The sequence below is a fragment of the Semicossyphus pulcher genome, unplaced genomic scaffold, assembly GCF_022749685.1.
Source record: "Semicossyphus pulcher isolate SPU_LCO1_2020_fin unplaced genomic scaffold, fSemPul1.0.p SCAF_5, whole genome shotgun sequence".
Classification (NCBI taxonomy): Eukaryota; Metazoa; Chordata; class Actinopteri; order Labriformes; family Labridae; genus Semicossyphus; species Semicossyphus pulcher.
The window spans coordinates 10,960,213-10,974,738 of NW_027211726.1; the positions used below are offsets into that span (position 1 = coordinate 10,960,213).

At 46.7% G+C, this 14,526-nt stretch overlaps 1 protein-coding gene across 4 annotated transcripts in view; it reads right to left on the minus strand.

Moving 5' to 3' along the window:
- The window catches only part of rbms3 (RNA binding motif, single stranded interacting protein), a 320,758-nt gene that overhangs the window by 157,121 nt on the left and 149,111 nt on the right, over nt 1–14,526 (minus strand). For all 4 annotated transcript variants that reach the window (XM_069681044.1, XM_069681042.1, XM_069681046.1 and 1 more), the window contains one exon: nt 9,333–9,391. In XM_069681044.1, coding sequence (XP_069537145.1) covers nt 9,333–9,391 — 59 coding nt within the window. The remainder of the gene's footprint in view (nt 1–9,332; nt 9,392–14,526) is intronic.

Genomic DNA, 14,526 nt, shown 5'->3' on the forward strand with positions numbered 1-14,526 from the left:
TTTCTTGTCATCTTCCCTCGCAGGTGGAGGGGTGTCCTTGTCAGAGAGCTGCAGTCGGGATCTGCAGAGGGCAACGCGCCAGGGCTCGGGGCCAATGGGGCCGCTGGCAGCTCATTGTGCAGAAGACAAACCGAACAGGAGGCTGAAAAAACAAATTCCTCATCCAATATATGTGCAAGTATTATGGATGCGCTGCAGCTGTAGCGACGCAGCTTTTGAATTGATTCATGGAGTTGCAAAAAGATTGGACAGCGGCGCAAGTGTAACGGATTCTCACCTTCTTCTCTTTAGACACTAGAAAGGGAATCACTGTGAAATTGCATCATCATAAAATATGCAAATCTCAGTCAGATTAACATTTAAACAGTTCGATATTAAAGCGTTTTAACATATGGGCTTCCTCTCTGTCTCAGCATTTCTTTCCTCTTCATTTTCCTCCTCATCATTTTTCCTTCCTTTTTGCTCTCTTAATGAATTCATATGTATTCACACTCATTAGCTATAAGGCGGCGCCATATGGCTTTTCACTACATTTTCCACCCGAAATTTAGCATGACGGTTGAGAGTCTATTTGAAAGGTGTGTATTTTTTTAGAAGAGGGTGTTTAGTCATGTTTCTATCCCTACTGTGGAGCTAAAATTTTAATTATAGGGCCAGTTTGCCAATTTTCAACCTCAGTCCTATCATGCTGTTATGGGGAGCTAATGCCTTTATGGTAGAATAAAATGCAATTTGGCTCTGTGCCTTTGGAGGACGCTATCCGCTTCTCCAATGGATGCTGGAAAACCTCCAGGGAGGCCAGGGAGTTCGCTAAACTACACTTCCTCAATCTAGGACGCCCGCCTCCAATGTCACGTCTCGTTCAAAAATCGGGTTTGAAATGTAGACTGCAGACCTGAAGATTTTTTAGACGATCCACCGGTATATCCTCATTGTATTTCAGATTCTGTACCGCTCTGAGCCGTTGCCTGCAGCGGAAACGGTAGTATTTCACTCCAGCGTCTCTCGCTGGGCCGTTCCTTTCAGAGGGAGGGGCACAATGCATGCTGGGTGTTGTAGGAATGAAGAATGGGCGAAACCAGGAGCTGTACCTACAACTTTCTCCACAGCTATGGCGCCATTTTCAAATATTATTGCTTCTATGGATTACAGAGAACACCAGCTTTGACTGACAGTGGCTTTTTTTCCAGGGGCAAATGGAGACGGGTTTGGGCTGTACGGCGGTCCTCCCTCAGGGAACTCCAGCTTCCCCCCTCAGTCCAAAGAAATGCTTGTACATTGGTGGACATGTTAGGTTCAATGGTGACTCTAAAATTGGCTGTAGGTGTTAATGTGAGCGAGAAAGGTCGTCTGTCTCATGTGTCAGCCCTGTGATTGACTGTCCAGATCAGTCCAGGGTGTACCCCGCCTCTCGCCCAATGACAGCTAGGATTGGCTGCAGCCCCCCTGCGGCCCTGAACAGGAGAAGCGGTATAGATAATGGATGGATGGATGGATGGAGGTTTGGAAGACCTAGCTTCAAGCATCACCTCGGAGTTCTCTGGAGATACAAGCGAACCAAAAGGTGCACACATGGCCGCCTTTCTATCAGATATGTAAATGAAATCACCGCTCGGCTCCACCGTAGCTGCATCCGCTTGCTAGCTTAATAGCACTACCCCGATGTGTTTGCTGCAACATGTGAAGAGCACTCGAGAAAGGTTTGAGTCCTGAAGGGTGTTAATTACTTGTCAAGAGGTTGTTAAAATGAGACCTGTGGCAAAATAACTGAGTGGCTATTCAGAACCCCCACTCGGATATCTCAAAGCACACACACACACACACACTCTCATACGCACATGCACTTGTACGGCGACCTTGTAAATGCCAGCATACGCACACACATGCCGGTACACATACAACATACTAGATTCATAGCAGTGCAAGTGCGCTAACAGTTTCACACACTCTCACACTCAGGTTAGAATGTCAAACAACCTTGAATAGCTGCTCATTATGGTTCCCGTTGATGTGAAAATGCCACCAGCAGTATAAGCACATCTCTCCACAAAGAGCAGGTGCAGTCATTCGTTCGCACTTCTCCTATAGAGGGCCTCAAAATACCTGCCCTCCCGCCATTCCGGTGATACCTGGAGATTAAGAACGTCGGTATTCATGCTGCGCGTCGTCTTCCGCGCCAACGTGTTATCCCCATTTGAGCTGCAGTTTGTAATAAGGAATGTAATCACGTCGGGTATTCAGCCTGACAGCACCACCAGCGCAACGAGACGATGGGGTAAATATTTGAGCGAGGAGCGATCAATGGAGATCAAGCAGCTCCGGAACGTGAAAATCTCCAGGTAGGCAAACGGAGAAGTGAAATCTGGACAATGACAAAGCTCCCGTTCCTCTGAGGAACTACAAAGCCCATTTCTTTTGCATCTGTTAGCCATTCATGAGGAACGGCCTGGCCGGCCTTCGTCGACGTCGCAGTTATGATTTATGCCTTCCTTTACTAATCAAGGAGATGATCATTAGTCAAGGGATGCGCGAGGGGCCAGGGCCTTGGCAGGTCAGTGGAAGGCCGCATCTCGCACTGTGGTTCCCCCCCTGCCATCCTCGGGTTAGGTCCAGGATAAGAGATGAGTCGGGGTACGCCCCCTCACCTTCCACCGGTGCCCTCGGACGCATTAGTCAACAAACAAGACAAGGAAGCGAGCTCGGGGGATGTGTTGTGAAATAGATTGAGCCACAGAGCAGTGAGGAAACCCACCAAATCTGCACAAAGTTGTCAGATTCCCAAGAGTCTGTTTGTTCTAATGTTGAAGTTTATTACTTTTTTTTCTGCCCTTGTTTAAAAAAACGTTCCACAAACGCTGGATCCGTGCGCAACGAATGCTCCAGGGAAACCTCGCCTATTCTGATCCTCGACTCCCCGGCTCCTAACCTCACCACGACCTCCGCCGCGCACACACAACCATTAAAAATAAACACACACATGATGTTGATGACCACACGGCATGCAAAAACAGAACAGGAAGTGGAGGGGGGTACAAAAGGTCAGAGCTCAAGGAATGAGTCCTCCTATTTACGACGAGCCCGGGCCAATCAGACGCTTGCCCTGTGTGTTGGTTACTGGATCGGGGGCAGAACCGGGGGGGCAAGAAAAGGGATTGTGTGTGTGTGATTTGGGGGTGCTAACAAAGGCTGCGGCTGTTATCCAGCGAGGGTCTGCATGCTGAATCCATCCGAATCAATGTGATTATCCCTCAGCTATTGCTAATTAGAGTCATTAATACGCAATGCGAGCAGGAAGCGGCACACCCTCTCTCTCTCTCTCTCTCCCTCTCCTTTGGCCGATCTCGCCTCTTTCTGGAATGGCTTTGAGGGAGCGGAGGCATTTGGAAAAGGTCCGTCGTTGGCCACACTTCAGTCGAGATTCTCATCTGCACATAATTCACTTTCAAAGGGCAGAGGGGGGCGGCAGAGAGAATCCTTAATTGCACCGGCACAATGTACAACATAGACAAATGTTTATATCTCAGCCCACTAATGAGAAACCAATATCGGATGCAAAAAAAGCACTCTCTGCCTTTTCTCTCCCCCCTTCTTCTTCCTCCCCTTACCCCCAAACGCACAGATACACATGCACATGACAATGAGAAACAGGCCCTCTTTGGAGGGCTTCACCTCATTCATCAATAGCCCTTATGCTCCGAGTCATGCAACGCTCCACTCAGGCTCTGATGCAGCGATAAATCTGTTTTTATAGAATGTAACATTGCCTATATTTCTCCATTAGGCTGATGCTGTGGTAAGAGGAAGGATGCCTCGGATTGTAATGGTCAAGCCTCAGACAGGCTTTTAAATTGCACCGCACAGAGGGCGGCGTACAGTACGCAGATAAAAGTGATTCAGTGTTTTAAAAGGAGAGGACTTTAGCGTGTCCATGCAGGGAAATTACTTTTTTTGCAGCAGTTTTCAATCAATCCGGATAATAAAATGTTTGGGGACACAATATAGGAAGTGTTTTACATGAAGTCAGCCACATAACAGAGTGAAGGCGACAGTAATGCGTCCAAGATGTGACTTTATGTAATGCCCTTGTGAGTTTTTAGCATTCTCGTACAAAACGGACGGCAAAGTAACAGGGCAAAGAAATGAGCAACAACAAACTGCCGAACGCACAGCCACGAGAGACTATCTCCCCATCTCATCAATCTCCCACAATCCAGCGCGGTGGTCCGTCGCGGCACAGCGCCAGTCGGGGCCGGTGGATCTCGGCACGGCCTTATCTCCCAGCGGCGGAGGAGGAGGAGGAGGAGGAAACGGAGGTCCTTTAAAGGGGGCTGAGGTCATTTCCTCTGCCTGCAGGCTCTGGCAGGGAGAATAAAACGTCTCCATCGGGTCAGCCCTGCTTTATTTCAAATGCCGCCGCCGCCGCCGCCGCCGCCTTTTAAGAGGCCCTCGTGGGCAGGCACGGCAAATGAGCGCTTTTCTGTTGTTTTTTTTCTTTTCTCTCTCTCCAGCGCTCTGCCATCCTCAATGCCCCGCTCAATCTGTGATGCAAACCCCCAAATCTCTGCTGTATTTTCTACGGTAAATGTGAAAGTGCACCGACAGATATATAGATAGAGTATGAGAGCGAGGGAACACAAAGAGGGAAGGAGTGCGAGAGTGCGGAGGAGCATGAGAGCGGGAGAGATGAAGAGCTGAATGCCTCCTCTTACCCACAGCGCTTGACAGCCCTAAAGCCCTTTCACAACTTCCTGTTCCCATTTTTCTCTGAACTGGGCTACATCCAAAACATGTGTGTGCGTATTTGTCGGCAGGAACAGTTTATGTGCTTCTGTTGCGGGTATTTTTCGTGCGTGTGTGCCTGGGAGCTCGATGTGTGCTGCGTGTGCGTGTCATAGAGTAAGGTAAGGGAGCGAGGAGAGGGAGTGAGTCAGCGCAGGGAAGATAGAGAGGCTCATTGAAAGGCCTGCGTGGTGCGGTGGTGGAGGAGAGCAGCCAGAAACAGGCCGACAGACAGGCAGGCAGGCGAGGCAGGCATGCTGTGATGTTAGACAGAGGATTGATAGATCCGTTGCACGGCCACTGCTGCTGCGCACCTCGGGCAGATGGATGGCGAGTGCGTGCGGGGGTTCGATTAGTCTTTGTGTGTGCGTGCCCTTTGTGTTCGAGTGCGTGGGAGAGGTGTATTACATGGTCTTAGTGTGTACTTTTTGTGATGTGCTACTTCAAACAGGGGCTCTACAGCTCCTGTACAGACTTGCCCGTCGAGGGGGAAACGCACAGACAGACGTATGGAAGCTGGGAGAACAATGTGTTTGTGTCTGTGCGTGGGCGCCGTACCTGTGGCTGTTTATGTTTGCATGCACGCTAAAATACGAGTTTCCTTAACACCTGACCTGTAAGTACAGAAAGCATCATCACTGTTTTTCTGCTTTCTCCGCAACAGACAGCCTCCACTCCCACGCTCACTATTCCATCTCAAATATCATCAGCTATCCACCCTCCTATCAGCGCTCTCACACTCAATGTCAGACTTGTTCAAAGCTATACGTCTGCACAAATAATTAAAACGCTGATGAAAGGCGTCCATCAGCATTTAACATTTATGAATTCATTTAAATTAAAAGTCTTCATCTAGTGCGGATGCAAGTGAGGTTAAATAATCACAGCATGCATCTCTACAGTAGCGTTATACTGTTGTTTACGCTGTAGTTTATGTACAGGACCTAATGTTTCCAAGGCATTTTGCAGAACCTGCTTCATGCTCAAATTAAGTCATCCAATAACACTTCAAGCACAATTTTATTAGTCAGATGCTTTAATAAACACCTCGAAAAAGAGACCAAAAATCTGTGGCTCAGTTTTCATTTTAAGTGTGCACATATTCTCTGCAGGGTTCCTTGCAGCAATGTCATACATAGGAGGGGAATTGCGCATCGTTTGCACACGCTGTCTGCCTCCTCTCAAGGTCCGATTCAAGTCTGCACCTCCTCTCTCTTCCGCACGGTGCCGTACTCTCACTAAGCTCCACACTGATGGAGCAGTGTTATTTTCCATAACGAAAAAAATAATGACGATAAATATTCGTCAACTATCTTTTTTTCCGAAGACGAGGCGCTGACGAGCTGAACATAGATCTTTGATAATAAAAACTCTGACGACGTGTTGAGACGACACAGGAGTGAAATGTTAGTGGTGGCTGTCGGACATTTAAAATGAATATTTTCCCCCACTGTGCATCTAATCTGTAAAAATACAAGCATGTAACCTGGTTGGAGATTACATGTATCACGAAGGTGGTTTTGAACTTTCTCTATTAACCCAGGCTTTCTGCTTCAGGCTCGGTGAGCGCTCACAGAAAAAGGGGCATTTTAAGCGTCATTTGACGCTTCCTCCGCACTAAAAGGAGCGATCGTCAACTGTCAGACTGTTTAAATGAGAAGCGATGATGAAAAATAATCTCTAGATGCGGTGTCTTCATCGCTCATTAACTGTATGGATGATCCGCTGAAATTTAAAGTCTGTATTTTACCTGAAACACACAGGTAAAGACGAGAAGAAGGAGACTGGAGGGGGGTCTTATTTTCTCACGAGAGAAACGTTCTGACTAAAAGTAATGACTTAAGTCTGATGACTTTTTACTGACTAAAACTGGACTAAAAGGTTCTGCGGAATCATCGACTTAAGCTATAGAGGTTAAAAATGACTAAAATGTGACTAAAACTTTGTCTAAAGACTGTGACGGAGCTCAACTCCATCTACAGATGGATGAGCAGGGAGAGGAGGGGGCGGCTCCCGTAACAGCTCATTGTAAAGTCCAGACTCCACAGGTGTTTTAATAATGTCACTGTAATGCAGCTCGTCCACATATAATAACACCTTTCATGCTTTAAGGCTCCAGGATGTTTTAAAAAGATCTGATTACGATGCCAGATCACTGCATAGTTCTTTAAAATACTGCGAGACAGGACCTTAACAATGCTGGACAGTTTGCATGGAACGATCGCCAGGTGATACACAATTACAATGTAATCTACCAGGAATATGCACTGGTCCAAATTTGATTGGCTACAGAAGCATCCAGCCTGATTGCATTGTGTTGATGGCAATAATAGAGCCTGGACCAACTTTTATGCCTTTATTGAGACAGAGAGAGGACAGCGTCGGAAACAGGGGAAGAGAGTGAGGATAACACGTGGCAAAGGGCCGAGGGTGGGAGTCGAGCCCGGGGCCGCCGCGTCGAGGACTGTAGCCTCTGTATACGGGGCGCGTGATTTAACCGCTGAGCTAAACCGGCGCCCCTGGACTAGCTTTTTTTACCAGTCTACTCTGCAGCTTTTTTTGTCCACAGCTGTTTGAATCAGTGTCAATGAAATATACATATAGTGATGATGGAGGGGGCTGTGTTTTACAAGTCGTTCTCATGTGCTGTACGAGAGAGTAAAATATATAATAGAGCAGGCAGGATATGAGTTAATATGTTTAAGAACAAATATATATACGATAGAAAGGGTAACATACATCTCATACTCACTGACAAACTCTCTGCCTTTTTATTGTCTGGTTTTATATATCTCCTCTCCTGCTATCTCTCTGGCGGAGATGACTGGTCCTGACCTCGCCTCTATCCCATTTTTCTCACGTTGTTTTGCCAGTGTGCTCGCCGAGCTGAACTAAACACAAATAACACGAGGCGGGGGAGGAGAGGAGGTGGGGCTGGCGGAAGAGACGGCCGAGAGGCGCTGCTCGCCGTGTGATGGTGGCGCGTGGTGATAAGCTGCCGCTCTGACATTTAAACAAGTGTCAGGGTCGGGGGGGGGTCAGATGACTGGAAACAATGCGTGACTAGATCAGGGCGATGTGCCGATCTCGCTTTGTTACTCGGAGCGCAGATGCACGCCAGCCCCGTCAGGGTCCAATACGAGCTGCTTGGCTGCTCTCCGCCGTGAGTCCTGCTCACCTTTCAGCAGATACATACCGGAGAGATGTGAATAAAGTTATTCTTCTCCTCAACGTGCCTTTCAAAACCTAAAGAACTGTAATTTCCTCTTCAAGGTTACTCAGTCCTCCTCACACTTTTTCCTCCTCCCTCGTCTCTCTCTCTCTCTCTCACCGGGTGCAGAGCAGGACCATCCTTTCCACTCATAAACTACGTCTGCTTATATTTGCTTCTTGGCATCTCTGCAGCGCTGCATTCCAGGAGGGTGACTTATGGGAAACATTGTCTCCCGCATAACTCGGTGCTAAGCTGAGCTGTTTTTTTTTGTGTGCGCCGTGCATAACTCAGGTCAGCTGGACACACGGAGAAATAAGCTGTAAGGGAGCGCAGTCTCTCATCAGAGGTCTGAATCTGCCTCACCTCCCTCCACTGTGTTTTCCTCCTCTTTTAATCCAGCCCCTGCCACGGCCTGTGACCTGCAGATACATCCCCTCTTACTAACATGCCTCCAATCTTGTCTTTAATAGCCTGTAGGACTCAGAAGAAAGGACCTGTCGAGATAATCAGCCCCCTTTTTTCCTCCCCCTCTAAAAGGCAGAGGTTTCTTTTCCTCAACATTTTGACCCAGAGCGTGCCCGGCAGGATAAACTCAGGCGGAGTGGAGGTGTGGAGCGGGGTTAAGAAGGCGGCTTCACCTTGAAAGGCCACACTTCAGAGCCCGGGAAACCACAAAAAGCAATTAAAAGTATTGATGGAACTTCAATAGCTCTTAAACAGTGCTGCCAGACACCTCGGGGCAAGTAGCACACTAATCTTTTTTTTTCTCCTCATCCCGCTATCGCTCCGTTCTCCCTCCCTCCTTCTTTCATTCTTCCCTCGCTCAAGCAGGTCGTCGTCATTACCAACTGAATGCAATACAAAAAAAAAAAAGGTGTGGAATGTATTTACAGCCGCGCGAGGTGCAGGCAGGTGGCTGAAGTGACAACACAGCCAAGACCTGGAGACGGCGAGTGTGACAATCACGTTAATTAAAGTTTATCTAATCCTCGCTAGCTTGTTAGCCCGCTAATTGGTCCACAACGCGAGTATGTTCAAGCATGTAAATCTGTGTAGAAACAATTCCAAATGTCCGCGTCATTTACGCTGCACACGCTAATGAAGCCCTCACACTTTTTGAGATGATCTTCCACGTGACGGAACAGGAAGTGGAAGAGGATGCAGGGAGGAGGCTGAGGCGGTGGCTGCTTATCCTCCGAAGCAGGGCGTCCAAGAGCAGGTTGTTTACCCAGAACCTCCCTGCAGTGTTAAGCCAGCTACTCGCTAAATCACTTATTTACGAGGCGAGGCTTCCAGCTGAACGTAGGAGAGGGCTCGGACTCAAAAGGGAATGACTTACCTTTGCACTGGTTGGTGTTCTTATCCAGAATGGCCTTGGTTGACACTATTTTTCCATACCTGCAAAGACAGAAGAAAAAAAAGAGTGACCCACATGACCTTGGAGCAGTTCACCAACATTGCCGACTCACGGTCAGAGACGATGTCTTACTTTCCGTACTCGCTGCCATTTAGTCGCAACTAGCAATTTGCAAAGTAGCACAAATGTCAGAGGCCATTGCAAAGAGAAATGACTGGAGGTTAATAACATTATGTTTATGGCTGACTTCAGATGGATGTGAAGCCCTCTGACATTTAAAGGAAGGCACTGAACATTCTCAAAAGGTCTGAAAGCACAAAAGACGCAGTCAATGATCTCAGAAGTTAAGTTGGTATATTAGTGAATAAAAGGACGTTTAGAGCAGTCTCTCACCAGTGAGATAACGCGACAACAATACTCATTTATTCCTCTGCATTGTTATTTGGTTTCAAAACAAGACTTCTGGTAACCCGGCATCTCTCGGTTATTAAAAACACAATAGACACACTCTTAATATTTACATGTTATTTGGCAAAATTCAACAAATAAAGTAACATTTGTAAAACTGTAATTTACTTATGTTTGATATTTATTTTCTTGGCCTTGTATGCCTGTCTTTATAGAGAGGACAGTGGATAGTGTTGGAAACAGGGGAAGAGAGAGTGGCGTCGGCACGCAGCAAAGGGGCGAGGGTGGGAGTTGAGCCCGTGGCCGCTGCGTCGAGGACTGTAGCCTCTGTGCATGGGTCGCCGATTTGACGCCCATGTTTGATATTTTTAGACTTAATTGATCATATGTACCTATTCAGTGAATCCTTCCATACTTTATTTCTGTTCTTTTCATGTAGAATTTAATTAATTAATTTCATTCTGTCAGGTCATCTGTATATTAGGGCCGCACAATAAATCACAATGTTATTGCAGTATAAACACATCATAAAAGTCAGAATCGATCACTCATTTATAAGTAAAAACATTACTGCTATAAGTTGACCTATGGGATGATGCTCTGGGTATAATGGCCGTGCTTTCACACCTTCTAGACACGAGCAGATGAAGCCCAGAGCTAGCTGTCAGCTACGCTCAGATTAAAGCTTCTGTGAGGAGTTTTTCACTGGTTAAGAAACAGACTGAAATTAATTCTGATGACTCTATATGACCCACAAAAACAAACCAGACCATCAGCGACAAGACTGATTATTTCTCTATCGTTATTTTAAATGCCTGAAACCGCGATTGATTGCATGCGGCCTTTGTTTACATTTTCCAGGGCAAAAACTTAAAGTGAGTGATACATTTGACTGTTACAGAAAGCAGGGTGAGATTTTTGTAAAAAAAAAAGCACTTAAGCATGTACAGGATAAAATCAGCAGAGAGATAAGAGGTACAGCTTTGTCCACAGGGGGCGCCAAAATCAACACAAACTGAAAGTTTCTCACAGGAAAAAAAAAATTTTGGATTCAGGAGGGACGTGTTGCAAACATGCAAAACGGCAGACATTTATCACACTTGATATCATTATTGCAATATTGAACAATATAATTGCCTAGAGTAAATTTGTATTTTATTTTAATACCTGTTAGATATTATTGGTGGAGTAGGAGTTCAGGACAGTTGCTTAAGAAGAGCTTGTTGACTTTATTTTGTATGGACGCTTGAAGGTGCTACTAATGTACACTCTGATTGGTGTGTTTCCCCCCGGCTATGTTTGCACATATGTATATATGGTAGCTACGGAAGCCCTAAGAGGACATGCATACATTACATTTACATTTTATTGACTCCGTTGTCTTGTGATGACCAGCCTATTGTGTTTTCTATATCGTAAATAAAAAGTATGGATGCATGTCCCCTTAGGGCTTCCGTAGGTACCAGTGCTGCCTGCATGTGTAAGCTTTGCTTGATGAAGGCCTGAGGCGAGTGCTTAACAGCGCACAGGGATTAGGGTCTCTTTCACTAATAAAACATTTTTAAAACAAGCAGAAGATGCATCTTTTTGCTCACATCACTGTGGACGTTATGTCACTGATGTATAAAAGTTATCTAAGTTCTTGACTCCAGAGTTCGGTATGCAGAGTGTGCTGCTGGAAGTGAAAGCCTGACCCCACTGACTGACTGACTGACACTGAGTTATTCTATCTGCTTGTCTCAGCTAAAACTGCAACATGCTGCATCGTGTGCATGGTGACAAGCACTGTAAGTACAGTGTGTGTGTGTGTGTCAGCACGCACGTGTGACCTGCATGTACTTGCAAGCATGAGTGCGCGTGCAGCCGCAGCCTTGCTTGTACAATTACGCGTGTGCATGTGATGTCGACGTGTCTGTGTATAAATACATAAGTGAGAACAATTCCCTGCGTGTTGAACGCACATCACAAAGAGTGAGCCGGGGAAAGATGGCTACGCTCTGTATGTTTGGCACACACACACACACACACACACACACACACACACACACACACACCCACACACACACACACACACACACATTGTGTAGGGAAGAAGCAGTGGTGCATCCCGGCCCATATTTCACCAGCGGGGGATAATTGTGCCATTTCTCAACGAGTGGCGGAGACTCTATTTACTGCACGCTGCGGTGGGGTGGGTGGTGGATATGAACTGATGAGCTCCGAGAGGAAAACTACCGGCTCACACACACACACACACACACACAATGCATGGCTACACAAATATGCACACGCACACAGACGGGATTCACCAATCAGTGGATTGTCTCTGTTCTGCAGATAAACGGGCCATTTTAGCTATAGGGATCCATAATCTGCTGCAACAGAACGGGGACTGAGGTGCATTATTTCATCACACTGAGACACTCAAGCATAAGTGCACAAGGAAGTGAGCGTGCAGCGGTGAGTGCTGGTGTGATTGGAGAACATGCAGGGCAGTGTTAGCACCCGCGGAAGGTCGGTATTAATTCAGAAACAAAAGGAAGCAACATAAATTTGCGATCAGGAAATAAAAACCTTGATCGGAGCGTACGTTCTTCTGAAATTCTGATATTTTGAACTAAATACCACCTAAAAAAAGACAAGATTTAAGATGTATGCCAAAACTATGATCAAATAAGACGTTATATTGAATCAGCTGTGACTTGAAAATGATTAATTCCCATGCCAGTCGCCGAGTATGTTACTTCCTGTACGCCTCTCTGTCTATTTGCACACAGGTGTCTCTCCTGCTTCCGCGTTTAAGTGAATATTTTGTGTGCTATCAGTCTGGGAAGCAGTTGAAAAGCTCAGCGCTGCTGGCACATATTAGGGGAAAGTTCTCATTAAAACTTTGTTTGGACTCTGGGGAAGCAGGAGACAGTAGCTTTCCAATGCCAACTCATCACTGCTCGCCTCATTAAATGTTAAAGATGGCTCATCAATGCATCCTCTCCGCGGTCCAAACGCACGCCACAAAGACACTGCAGCGAGATGAAAAGGCGAGGTGGAAGCAGCCAGCTTTGTCTCCATAATGGAGACATATTGGAGACGGATCGGAGAATGTGATCCGCATGTTCATGTATGTGGCGCCGGTGAGTGTGTGTGTGTGTGGCTGTGGTTCGACCCTGCTGGCTGCTCCTTCGCCTCTCTGCCAGGCAGGCCTGCGGAGGCTTTGATGTGACAGAGGCAGTCCCTGTGAAGCGCAGGTTTAACACTGTGATGCCGTGGCCGGGATGCAGAGCCTGTCTCCACTAATCCTATTTCAATCACTCTCGCAGCCTCTTATCTCTGACTCCGCTGGCCCTCGGCCCTGCCTCCTCCTCACAAATCTCCTTGCTCTCTCCCCCCTCTCTCTCTTCACCACACTCTCCATTCCTCTTTCCTGTACTGTATCCTTCATTTCCCCCTCCTTTTGTCTCGCTCTTCCTCCTCCCTCCTAATAGGAATCCCATGGCGATCGCTCTGATGCAATATCACATCAACCGTAAGAAAAGAAGACGCCAGAAATGAAACTGCCTGTAAAAACACAGGCTTTATGAGCTATTTTAGGCTGATGAAAATGCACAAATTGTGGTGGATGTAAAACATGTCATTCGCTTGACAGCTGTCTGGGCGCCGAAATGTGATAAAATTGAAGCGGAGCCGACGTGTTTTAAGAGGGCAGCTGCTGCGTGCACACGAGTGACATCCCATCCCGGCGCTCGCTGTTCTTTCTTCCCTCGCTCTCTTCGCTGGATGAAGAGAGCCAGGCGTATTCCGTTTCCGGCATCAGGGCTGGGAAAGCGAAGAAGCTCTTTGCTGCATGTGGGCAGAGAGAGAGAGAGAGAGAGAGAGAGAGAGAGAGAGAGAGAGAGAGCCAGAACCACAACACGTCACTGTGGGTGTTGCTGGTACACAGGAAAGCACAGCGCTGGAAAGGGATGGACGGACCACCCAGGTGTTGCCCTCGGCCTTTGGATGCACTCTCCAAAACATGCATGCCGTTCTTACAAAAAAAAAACACCTTGAAGAAGAGCTGGATGAGAACGAAAACTTTCTACCGTCTTTGTATATGCTATGTAACGTATTTGTGTGCCCAAGCAAATGTGCTATATCTGCATATAACCTCCCATCTGTGCCTGCAGTTGAGGTTCCAAATCTTGGATGAAACGAACAGAAGAAGAAGCAGAAAGAATACAACACGTGCACGTTCTGTCGGGCTCTACAGTGTTCAGCTGTGAGAGTGCACCGTGTAAAAGCAGCTTCAGGCGTGTTCAGCACCTTTGGAGCACCTGTGCAGGGGGTGGAGGAGGAGGAGGAGGAGGGGGAGGAGGGGGAGGGGGATGGATGCAGGTGCGATAGGAACACTACGGAGAACAATAACTTCAATTTATCACCTCTTGTAGGCCTTTATGCAGAATAATTAGCAGAATGTAGCTGGGAAAGAGAAGGTGCAGCACTATGTAGGAGCAGGTGCAGCTAACACCCACCATCCAGATTTACTATCCGCTCTGTGCAGCAAATGTAACGCAGAGAGGTTTCACAGGCTTAATAAGGACATTAAGGAATGTGTTGTTGTATCGCTGTTCTCGTCTGAACTGCTTTTAAATATGGCCGACTTTTTGAAGACCAAATTTGTTTTTTTAAGAAAATAATTTTATTTTACCTTGTCAATAAAATCACATTCTTCTTTAAATTTAATTCTAAGGTTAAATTGTTGCATTAAAATTAAATAAAATACCTTTAAAAA